Source organism: Marmota monax, unplaced genomic scaffold, assembly GCF_021218885.2.
Source record: "Marmota monax isolate L192 unplaced genomic scaffold, Marmota_monax_Labrador192_F-V1.1 WCK01_AAM20220418_F8-fsc00074, whole genome shotgun sequence".
NCBI classification, from domain to species: Eukaryota; Metazoa; Chordata; class Mammalia; order Rodentia; family Sciuridae; genus Marmota; species Marmota monax.
In genome coordinates, this window is record NW_026694232.1 from 6,885,642 (window position 1) to 6,897,083 (window position 11,442).

An 11,442-nucleotide genomic window follows, 5' to 3' on the forward strand; every position below is an offset into this window, starting at 1 on the left:
TTTGGCTGATTTCACTTAATATAAAGTTCTCAAGTTCCATCCTTTTTTTTTTTTTTTTTGGCAAATGACATAATTTCATCCCAGAAGTGTTTTCTTCATCTTTATATTTCCAGGGTCTAGAGTGTTTATTAAAGGATGTACATATGTGTTTATTTAAAGATGAAATTTGACATCACATTAAAAATCAGCCTAAAGTAAGACATCAGAGATGTGTTTTGCCTGGCCAGCCTTACCCATTTTCTTCACCTCAACTGTTCCCTCTCCCCCCTTTGCTTAATTATTCATATTGCTTAATCTGGAAGTTTCTTAGAAAAAATATTTTTTAAAGTTTTTTTTTTTTAAGAAAGCAAAGAAGTGAAAAAAAAAGCATTTTCTTTCAGTGCTCACCTTGAGAAGCAACATAAGCAAGACTACTTTCTCCAAAATGAGAAGCAAAACTAGTCCCTTCACTTACTCTCCTCATTCCTTCCAATCCTATTAAAGATCCAGTGTTCCGTCCCCTTCAAAATCAACACCTTATATGCCCCAACAGAAAGTGAATTCAAATATGCCTGTATATGTGGGAGTTAAGAAGAAGTCTCTCCTTGACACCTAATGTAGCTACCTCCACTTAAGACCAATATTAACCAAAGTTAGAAAATCTCCAACTGAGTTTCAAGTACACCTGCTTATAGTTAATTTCTCTTGTTACTACTCTATATACAATAGGCATCCGATAAGTATCACCCTTAATGAATCCTGCTTATCCTCTACTAGTGTAAAGCTATAACACTAGAATGGCATATGCATATGTCTTTTGTAACTCTAAAATCGCTAACAGTAAATGGAGTAAGAATAGTAAACACAACTTCAGTTGCTTAAAAAATATTAGCTCCCTTCCTTTCTTCTGCACTTTAGTCTTCCAGGTAACATTTCCAGGGCAGTTTTAATGTGATTATGTCCCCCACACAGATATTGATTTACGTTCTCACTCAGGTACTGGCATTTTGCACCGCCTCATGAAAATGAATTATTCACCCTAGATTAGAGATCGGGCTATTTCACCACGTCAATTTTTTAAAGCAGTCTACCTGAAAGCCCACTCAGTCCTCAACACAGAATACGCTTAGCGCTCTCCTTCCGGCTTCCGTAATCTCGCTGGGTTTCGCGAGAACGAGGTAGAGCTCCGCCGCGCGGCCACCGGGGGCGCCTCGGGAACACTTCCGGGAGGTGAGCAAGTAAGTGTGTGTTTCCGGCGGCTGCTAGGCTGCTGCCTCAGCCTCCGGGATCACGGGCTCAAGCAGTAGACACGGAACTGGGTCCTAGCAGCCCACCGGCTGTCGGACCCCGCAGCCTCTCGCCATGGACCGGGATCTTCTACGTCAGTCGCTGAATTGCCACGGGTCGTCGTTGCTCTCCCTACTGCGGAACGAACAGCAGGACAATCCGCACTTCCGGAGCCTCCTAGGGTCGGCATCCGAGCCCGCCCGCGGCCCGCCGCCCCAGCAGCACTTACAGGGCAGGTAATGGTGCTGCTGCGCGGCTGTGAGACCGGGGTGGGGACGCCTTCCACTCGGGCTCCGCTCCCGCAGCCCCGGGCTGCACCTAAAAGAAGCGGAGCGGTGGCACGTGAGACTGGCTAGCTGGTGCAGAGTGCTGAGTGAAAGAAGGTTGGCGCACCAGGTTTGTGTGCAAGGAGGATTTCGAGCTGAACTTTTCTGGTACTGCTAGATCGAGCCACGGATTCCTTAGTTAAAATCTCTTGGGCTTTCCTATCTGAAGCTGGAGGCGCCACGTTCTAGGTTTTCCCGCCCTCCGCTTCCAAGTTGTCGGATGAGGGAGTGCCTGGTTAAAACTTTCCTGGGCTGTACGGAGTGGGTTTTTCATAATCAGAAGTTTAGACATGAAACGGCTTTGCAAATAAACAAGTTTTCATAAGTTTTTGTTTCTTTTAAGAAAAGAGAAAAGAGTTGACAACATTGAAATACAAAAATTCATCTCCAAAAAAGCAGATCTGCTTTTTGCACTTTCCTGGAAATCGGATGCACCTGCAACTTCTGAAGTTAATGAAGACAATGAAGGTCAGTTTAGTCTCCAAACCTTTCTAACATAGGAGGTTTGATTTAACAGTCCTTCAGATAAAACAAGTCAAAACTATTGTTAGTGATGTTAAATTTTTTTTCTTTATTTTTTTTCAGATCATTATGCAGTCATGCCACCTTTAGAGCAATTCATGGAGATACCTAGTATGGATCGGAGAGAGCTGTTTTTCCGTGATATTGAGCGTGGTGATATAGTGATTGGAAGAATTAGTTCTATTCGAGAATTTGGTTTTTTCATGGTATTGATCTGTTTAGGAAGTGGCATCATGAGAGATATATCCCACTTAGAAATCACAGTAAGTTGCTGTCTTTTCACCTATCTACATTACTTCTGTTTTTGATAGACATCTCTGCAAAAAATTATGTGTTTGCATCCAGTTGTGTTTAAGAATATCTGCTTTGGAAATTAAACATTGGATAAAAATAGTTTTCCTTAAAAAATAAAAGTTACTGGTGAGAGAGTTACAGCTTCTTTCTCCATTTCTGAATTTAGAGGTTTTGTGGACTCTGGCTACAGGAGGGGTTTCCTTTTTACATACTCAGAAATATCAGTGGACATGGTGAAGTCCATTGGTATTCTGGAATTATATCTTCTAGTTGAACATATTCTTGATTACTTTATATTTAGCATTAGACATTTGAATGTGGGTAATTTAGAAAAAAAAATTCTGTGATTTATAATTTACATAAATATAAAATTTGTTGATAATAAGGCCTAAGATAAATAGTCTTAAATTAATAATGTGTCACTTTTAAAGATTTGATATTTGCTGTCTGTCCAGACACATAGAAAGGAAGAAAAGCAGAACTTTGAAGAATTCAAGTTTCATTCTCATTGGAATCCTGTTCTTTATGAGCAGATTATAGTTTTATTGTTGTCAAATGAAAATCTGTATTTGGTTCCTAAAGCTAAAGAAAACAATTCATGAGATTTTATCTTTTGAACTGAACTAAAAATGTTTATTGTGTTTGGACATGGAAATTTCTTGTAACTAAAATCCTTATTTAAATTTTAGACTTTAGCTTAATTTATGAGTCCATCAATGGATGAATAGATAAGGAAATGAGATATGTACACACACAATTAAAAATATTATTCAGCCTTGAAAAAAGAATGAAACTCTCTCATGTATGGCAACATGGAGGGAATTAGAGGATATTCTACTAAGAAATGAGTTAGACACAGAAAGACAAATATAGCATGTTCAAACTCCTTTATAATGTGGAACTAAAAAGTTGATCTCAAAGGAAAGGCTAGAATAGTGGTTACCAGAGACTGAGAGGGGAATGGGGGGATAGAAGGAAATTGGTTAATGGGTACCAAAATATAATTAGGTAAGAGGAATAAGTTCTAGTGTGCTGAAGCATAGTAGGGTGCCTATAGTTAACAACGATTTATTATATACTTTATGAAGAACTAGAGGAGTTTGAAGGCTCCAACTAGAAAGAAATGATAAAAAGTTGGAAATGCTAATTATCTTGGTGTAATAATTACACATTTTATACATGTATTGAGTTATCACTGTGTCGTTATTAAAAAATAGACTGTAGAATGTTGGTTGTTTAAATGTTCATGTCAATTATTACTGAACAATTAAAAACTAAGAGAAAAGATACTGTTCTCAACAAAAAGTGAAATGAATAGTGTTTTCACGAATTTTTAATTGCAGGCTCTTTGTCCATTAAGAGATGTGCCTTCTCACAGTAACCATGGGGATCCTTTATCATATTACCAAACTGGTGACATCATTCGAGGTAAGCATGTTCATCATACTAATAACAAAGTCAGAGCTGTTTATTTTTTATTAATTTTGAAAATGTAGTCTAATGAGGGTAGTGTTGAGAAAGTTTTATTTAATATATATTTTAGTTTGTTTTTTATTAATCAGTTTTTTTTCTTTTAAGCTGGAATCAAGGATATCGACAGATACCATGAAAAGCTTGCAGTATCTCTTTATAGCTCAGCTCTTCCACCACACCTGTCTGGTATTAAACTAGGTGTAATTACTTCTGAGGAGCTTCCTTTGTATTACAGGTATTTATCCATACTGTCTCAACAGTGCTCATTACAAATTTCTTGAATTGAAATAGCAAATTTAGTCAAGTCAAGCTTCTGAAAATGGTGGAATTTTAGTTTCTCTTATTATTTTTTTTTTATTTTTTATTGTTGGTTGTTCAAAACATTACATAATTCTTGATATATCATATTTCACACTTTGATTCAAGTGGGTTATGAACTCCCATTTTTACCCCGTATACAGATTGCAGAATCACATCAGTTACACATCCATTGATTTACATATTGCCATACTAGTGTCTGTTGTGTTCTGCTGCCTTTCCTGTCCTCTACTATCCCCCCTCCCCTCCCCTCCCCTCTTCTCTCTCTACCCCCTCTACTGTCATTCATTTCTCCCCCTTGTATTATTTTCCCCTTTCCCCTCACTTTTAATTTCTTTTATTATAAAATGAGTTCATCTTATTTTTCTGATCCTCAAAGCATTTCAAATTTGGTAGAATGAACCATCTTAATAGTGCCACTTACTTCCATAAAAGACAAAAAAATGCTATTAGTATTTAAACCTTATCTTATGATATTGTATCTTTAAAGAAATGGGATATGCTAATTGTTATTCTTGAATTTTTGCATTTTTGTTCCCCCCACCCCAAGGAGGAGTGTTGAACTAAATAGTAATTCTTTGGAGTCCTATGAAAATATCATGCAGAGTTCTCTGGGATTTGTTAATCCTGGAGTAGTTGAATTCCTTCTAGAAAAACTTGGAATAGATGAATCTAATCCACCATCTTTAATGAGAGGCCTACAAAGGTATAGTAACATCAGTATTATTCTCTAAGGTGGTAAGGGGAATGGGCTAAACTCAAAGATTACATAAAGAACATATTGACCATCATTGGCCTAGCAAAAGAAATATGCCACAGGTTGAATGAACTGGATGATTTCATCTGCTTCAGGACAGTACACTTATTGATGATTAGTTGTGTATCATGTGACCAAGTAAAGAGGGATGCAAAAACTTTATAAAAATTTTTTTGTATGTGCTTAAGAAAAAATAATATTTAACAGTAATGTTCATTTCTGACAGTTGAAGGATTTTGCTATGTAAATGGAATACTAATTTCTTGCTTGGGTTTCATTCAATATTGAGTGCCTATATGTCAGGCAGAGTGAAGTATAGTTATTTTTAAAGTGTTTATAGTCTGACTTTGATTTTCTTTTAATAGCAAAAATTTCTCTGAAGATGATTATGCTTCTGCATTAAGAAAGAAACAGTCTGCGTCTTGGGCCTTAAAGTGGTAGGAAGATGTTTTGTTTTAACACTTATATTATGTAGTCTAAAAGAGTACGGAAAGTCAGGCATTCTTAAATCATTAAGATCAGCGTGTGTTCATACGTATAAAATAAAGTTTTTTTGTCATTAGCCTATTTTGTAGGTATCACATTGGTCTTACATTGTAAAAAAACAGACTTAAGTTCATCCACCATTTTTAATGTCTTTCAGAATTAAATTGATTGTAGTATCAACATAATTATTATGAAAATATCAGAATGCAGAGTGCTTCTTGTATATTGCAAATTTTAAGACATTTGCTTTTAAAACTTATTAACATTAGATATTTTATGAAATGTTTGTGATTTTTAGTGTGAAGATTGGAGTTGATTATTTTAAGGTTGGACGCCATGTGGATGCTATGAATGAATACAATAAAGCTCTGGAAATAGATAAGCAAAATGTGGAAGCTTTGGTAGCTCGTGGAGCATTGTAAGTGAATTATGGATTTTTAAGGAATATTTACAGATAAATCTGAAAAATATTTATAAATAGCTCAAGATTACATTTTTCTTATTTAATATCTCTAGATATGCAACAAAAGGAAGTCTGAACAAAGCCATAGAAGATTTTGAGCTTGCATTGGAAAACTGTCCAACTCACAGAAATGCAAGAAAATACCTCTGCCAAACACTTGTAGAAAGAGGAGGGCAGTAAGTGTCAAACTTAGAGATCTAATATGGAACCAGCTACTATTAAAACCTTACATAAGGAAAAAGCATCTTTAGTTCACTCAATTCAAAACACCTTTCATTTCAGTTTTGGATGAAAATATTTTTTAAATATAGTCCTTTTGAATTCTTCCCCTCCCTGCCTTATTCCCGAGGTTTTTATGCTTGGGTATATTTTGGTGTCTCAAGTTTATTGCTGTGAATATTCTCATTTCATAAAAATATAGATGGAAAAGTACCAGAGTATTATTTTTTTCAAGACATATACTAGGAGTTTTCTAATAATGAAGAATTTACTTTCTGATTTTATCATTCTAATAATATAACATCAAAAATATATATTAAGGGGCTGGGGTTGTAGCTCAATGGAAGAGCACTTGCCTAGCATGTGTGAGGCACTGGGTTCGATTCTCAGCACCACATAAATATAAATGAAATAAAGGTCCCTCACCAACTAAAAAATATTTGAGGAAAAAAAATTATGTGTGTGTGTGTGTATTGGTATTCCTAAAGTTAACAGTGGATTTTCTGGGGAAAAAATTTTTATAGAAAGGAAAATTTTTTATAAACTACTAGGAAAAGCCTATATACATAATTTTATGTTAAAGCTTGAGATCACACTAAATTTGCAGACATCAATTTATCATGTTTCTTTCTGTATTTCTACAATAAATGTGCCAATATTGTTAGTTACTAGTAATAGGTTTTCATTTGTTTTATGGAGTCTTTTTTATCAAGTAAATTACAGTGAGAAACATAGTTTAGGTATGGTTTTTGGAAAATAATTTGGTAAACATGACTTTTCCCTAATAAGTTCCATCACATAAGCCTCTGACCTATATGTGTATTTGGGTGCTTTTATTGTTTGTATAAAAATGCTAAATCTTCCTTTTAGGCTAGAAGAAGAAGAAAAGTTTTTAAATGCTGAAAGTTACTATAAGAAAGCTTTGGCTTTGGATGAGACTTTTAAAGATGCAGAGGATGCTTTGCAGAAACTTCATAAATATATGCAGGTGATTCTTTATTTCCTCTTAGAAACCTAGAGATATTTAAAAGTAATACCAAAGTATAATGTTCTAGGAAAAACTTCTAATTACCTAGTGGAACATTATGAAGTTCCTTTTTAGGTTTAGCTATCATGATTAGGTTTGGCATTGCTTCATAGTGCCTATTCCTCTTTTTGTTTGTTTATATTCAAAAGCAAAAATAGCCCTGTAAGAAAATTCCTTTTGCCTAAATTCAGTATAAAGGTATGAAAACTATCTATGGGCTTACCTGGTAAATATGAAATTATCAGTGTTGCTACTGGATAATTGAGCTAATTATAAAAATCTTTTTGAGACATATTTTCATCTGCCTTTTCCTGTAATACTGATGATGATGTTTTCTCATGCATTTTCTTCTGAATTGGACCATTGCTGCTGTGTCTGTGACATCTGGTGCTGCTCATCCCCATCCACAAACTGGAAAATGATATCTTATGTAATCATGCATCCAACTGGGCTGTGCTATTTTTAAAATGGTTTGTATTTGAACGTGGTGATTTCCTCCCTTCAATTCACATTAATGGAATATGTGTATTTGCATCTGACCTTTAAAATTTATATCTTATTTAAATTTTTCAACTTTTAAAAAATTATTTTTTTTCACATGCTTTTTTTTCCCCCTTTCTTGCACTCTGGGTCATTGGTACCACTGCAATGGCTTCCCCTTTTTTCATGGGATACCAACTGCAATATGGTCCTCAATACTGTTCTGGCCATTCCAATGATTAATGCCAAACATCTATGTGATTAATTTTTTTATGTTAAAAATCAAATACTTGTTTAATGCTGGCAATATGGTGATTTGATTAAAATAAATTGGGTTTCTGGTTGGGGGTGGTCTTTTGAATATTATTTTGTATATTCTGCTATTTTTAACGTGTGGTTTTTTCCGATATCTGGGTTCTAAAAGAAATCTTTGGAATTAAGAGAAAAACAAGCTGAAAAGGAAGAAAAGCAGAAAACAAAGAAAATAGAAACAAGTGCAGAAAAGTTGCGTAAGCTCTTAAAAGAGGAGAAAAGGTAAACTAAAATATTCAATATTTTTTAACTTAAAGCAACTACTGAGTTGAGCCCAAAGTGCCATAAGGAGGTAAAGTAAGTAAAAAAAAAAAGTATTTCAAATGATAATGTCTTAAGAATTCTTAACAAGTATGTGTTCAACTTGTTTTCCTATAAAAGATTATGCAAAAAAACAAAATTAATCTTAGAATTAAAATATATAGAATAAGTTATTTTAATTTTCTGTCATGAAGAAATGTTTTAGAAGAGCAGGTTCTTATCTAGGGATGGTTTTGTTCCCCAAAAGACCTTTGTCAGTGTTTGAAGATATTTGGTTGTTATAAGTGGTGGTATGCTACTAGCATCTGGTGGACAGAGGTCAAGGATTCTGTTCAACATCCTGCAATACACAGGACCTACACCCTCACAAAGAGCTATTTGGTCCAAAATGTTAGTTGTGCTAAGGTGGAGAAACTATGAAACTAGAGAGGGTCAGATATAAAACTTCAGTTTTCTCCCTGTGTGTTAATATAGTTTTAGTTTTTAAGGTAGTATTGAAAATGTCACTGTATCCTTCAGAATTGACCTGCTTACAGTGACACCTGTCCACATAGATATTTTTCCCAGAAGTCATATGATTGATGATAAAAATTGGACCTCATAGTTACAGATTATTGTTACATCATTTATCTGAGCTATAGCTTATAGGAAATCTGTAAGTGAAACAATAGGATTAAAATAACTATGGATAATTTAATAACAGTTTTGTATTTAACATTATCTGATGAGTGAACTGGCTTTTTTTTAGGCTAAAGAAGAAAAGAAGAAAATCATCCTCCTCTTCAAGTGTTTCTTCTGCTGATGAATCAGTTTCTTCCTCATCCTCCTCTTCTTCTGATCACAGAAGGCATAAGAAACGAAAGAGGAACCGGTCAGAGTCTTCTCGCAGTTCCAAAAGGCATTCATCTAGGGCATCCTCAAGTCAGATAGATCAGAATAGGAAAGAGGAGTGCTATCCAGTTCCAAGTAATACTTCTGCATCTTTTCTTAACCAAAAACAAGAAGTGGAAAAACTACTGGAAAAGCAAGACAGGTTTCAATATCAAAAGACACAGGTAAAAGAGAAAGATAAATGCCCTCTTTCTTCCTCTTCAGCTGAAATACCAGATGATTTTGGAGGTAGGTCTGAAGATCCAAGAGATTTTTACAATAGCTATAAAACCCAGGCAAGTAGTAGCAAAACTGAAAAGCCATATAAATCAGAAAGACATTTTTCCAGTAGAAGAAATTCCTCAGATTCCTTCTATAGGAATTCAGAGGACAAGATAAAAATGTATGGTCACAGGAGATTTGAAAGAGACATAGAGGGAAGAAAAGAGCACTATAGAAGGTGGGAGCCAGGTTCCGTGAGGTATTCCACTTCACCAGCAAGTTCAGACTACTCTTGGAAGTCAGTTGAAAAACACAAAAAATACACTTATTCTGGATCACGTGATTTCAGTAGACATGAGCAAAGATACCGGGTAAATACAAATCAAGAATATGAAAGAGAGGACAATTCTGAGGAAGATAACAAAACAGAGATTCCAGAAGAAGATGGACTAAATAGCAAAGAGCAATCAGAAAGCAGAGTTAAAAAAAATTTACCTCAAAATTTACTCAATATATTTAATCAGATAGCTGAGTTTGAGAAAGAAAAAGGAAATAAACAAAAAAATTAATATTTCATGGAAATCTGCATGGTTACACTAAAATGCTGTTGAAAGTTTTGGAGTGTTTTAGTCATTAACAATCTGATGCAGAAATGTCTGCTCTTAAGATTATTTGTAAAGATTACTGAATCCCTTTTCTCAAATTTTATTTGTTTCAGTTGTAGGTCCCATTGTCACAACCTGAGTTTTAGGCTTTTTGTGGGTATGTTTATGTATAGTGTATTTCTTATTCTATTTAAACTTCTTCACTTGAAGATAATTCTCTGACAGCATTGTTTCTTTGTTATATTATGGTGTGTGAGAATTCTGTGGCTCACCTACCTTGCCGTATGCAAGTAAATTAAATTCATGCATTGAACGCTTGGATCACTTTCATCAAAAATTGTATATTCTATTCAATTAAAAGCCCTCAACTTTTGAAAGATCGTGTGTTTGGATGATTTTTGAGTGCTGTTTTTTATATCTAACATGTATTACTTTTGTGCATAATTTTATTTTAGACTGGTAGATTATGTCCAAATTTTCCTGTAAATTAGATCCTGATTTAATTTTTTTAAATTTTTGTGTATGTGTGGGTGTGGTGCTGGGAATCATACCCAGGATCCCCATGCTAGGCAAGCCTTCTACCACTGAGCCACCTCCAGTGGCTTCTACTGAGCTTAACAAATCCTTTAGGAATAAGAACATATTAGATGATTAGAAGCCTGTTTTGCTTATTTCTTATTTACTTATTGGTACCATTATGGCCCTGTGAAATTTTTTGACTTTAAATATTGGCAAGACCCTCAGAAACTATGTTCTAGGCAAGAGTAGATAAAATAGAAAGTAATCCTTTTAGCAAAAATAGCAGAGAAGCATACTAAATCTGGTTTTCTTCTGGAGGAAAAAATGCAGAGGTTCAGTTGGGAAGTCTCTAGGCATGTTTTTAAAGTTTTGAGCTAATCTGCCATTTTCTACTTACCACCTCTCCAATATTGCCATCTTAGGAACTGAATAAATGACTTGATGTCTCAACCAGAGCCTGATTTTACTCAAAATAAATTTCAGCAGCTGGAACTCAAGAAGGAAGGCACTTGGATTTTAAAGATTCCCAGAATTATTGAAAATTTTATACTCTGGGAGATACAGATAGGAATCATGTGCTGGGCTTCTGATATATTTAGAAAAATTAGGACTCTATAAGCTGTGAACAGCATTGGGCTTTTAATCCTGCTGCTGAAGATGGTACAGGATGAGTATAGATGGGTATCTCCTGCAAAGGCTTGAGTGAGAAAATGATCAAAGAAGTGACTCATTTCTTATTCTGTGTTGCAGTGCTTGCCACAAAATTATAAAGTTTTAATATTGGTGTATACTATTTGTGTCCTTCAAATCCTAGTGATAAAAATCTAACAAATTCATTTTGTAGTGGAACAGGAATAAGAAACTGGTTAAAAGAGGTAGTTACGGCATTAGAAATAGGCTAGACAGAGAATAAGATGGGAGACCAGAGGGAAACAGCATTTTTCATAGCTTGGCAACCTGGTAGTCAAGCAGCAGGAATACTGCTTTTCTGTGAGATGTGTGAAAGAGATTTTATTAAAACT

General features: G+C 34.8%; 1 protein-coding gene across 3 annotated transcripts; it reads left to right on the forward strand.

Moving 5' to 3' along the window:
* The first annotated feature begins 1,190 nt into the window (after positions 1 to 1,190).
* On the forward strand, positions 1,191 to 10,278 carry Ttc14 (tetratricopeptide repeat domain 14). Of its 3 annotated transcripts, none has more exons than XM_046466878.2 (12): positions 1,192 to 1,502; positions 1,936 to 2,060; positions 2,178 to 2,377; positions 3,752 to 3,836; positions 3,987 to 4,116; positions 4,750 to 4,905; positions 5,322 to 5,393; positions 5,741 to 5,860; positions 5,959 to 6,081; positions 6,995 to 7,112; positions 8,056 to 8,165; positions 8,953 to 10,278. In XM_046466878.2, exons 1-12 carry the CDS (start codon positions 1,342 to 1,344, stop codon positions 9,863 to 9,865), a joined length of 2,313 nt encoding a protein of 770 aa, XP_046322834.1. In that variant the 5' UTR covers positions 1,192 to 1,341; the 3' UTR covers positions 9,866 to 10,278. The 3 variants fall into 3 exon arrangements, 2 of the variants coding, with proteins under 2 accessions (XP_046322834.1, XP_046322835.1); XM_046466879.2 differs by lacking the exon at positions 1,192 to 1,502 and adding an exon at positions 1,521 to 1,662; XR_006856671.2 differs by lacking the exon at positions 8,953 to 10,278 and having other exon boundaries at positions 1,191 to 1,502; positions 6,995 to 7,621; positions 8,056 to 8,184.
* The last annotated feature ends 1,164 nt before the right edge of the window (positions 10,279 to 11,442 follow it).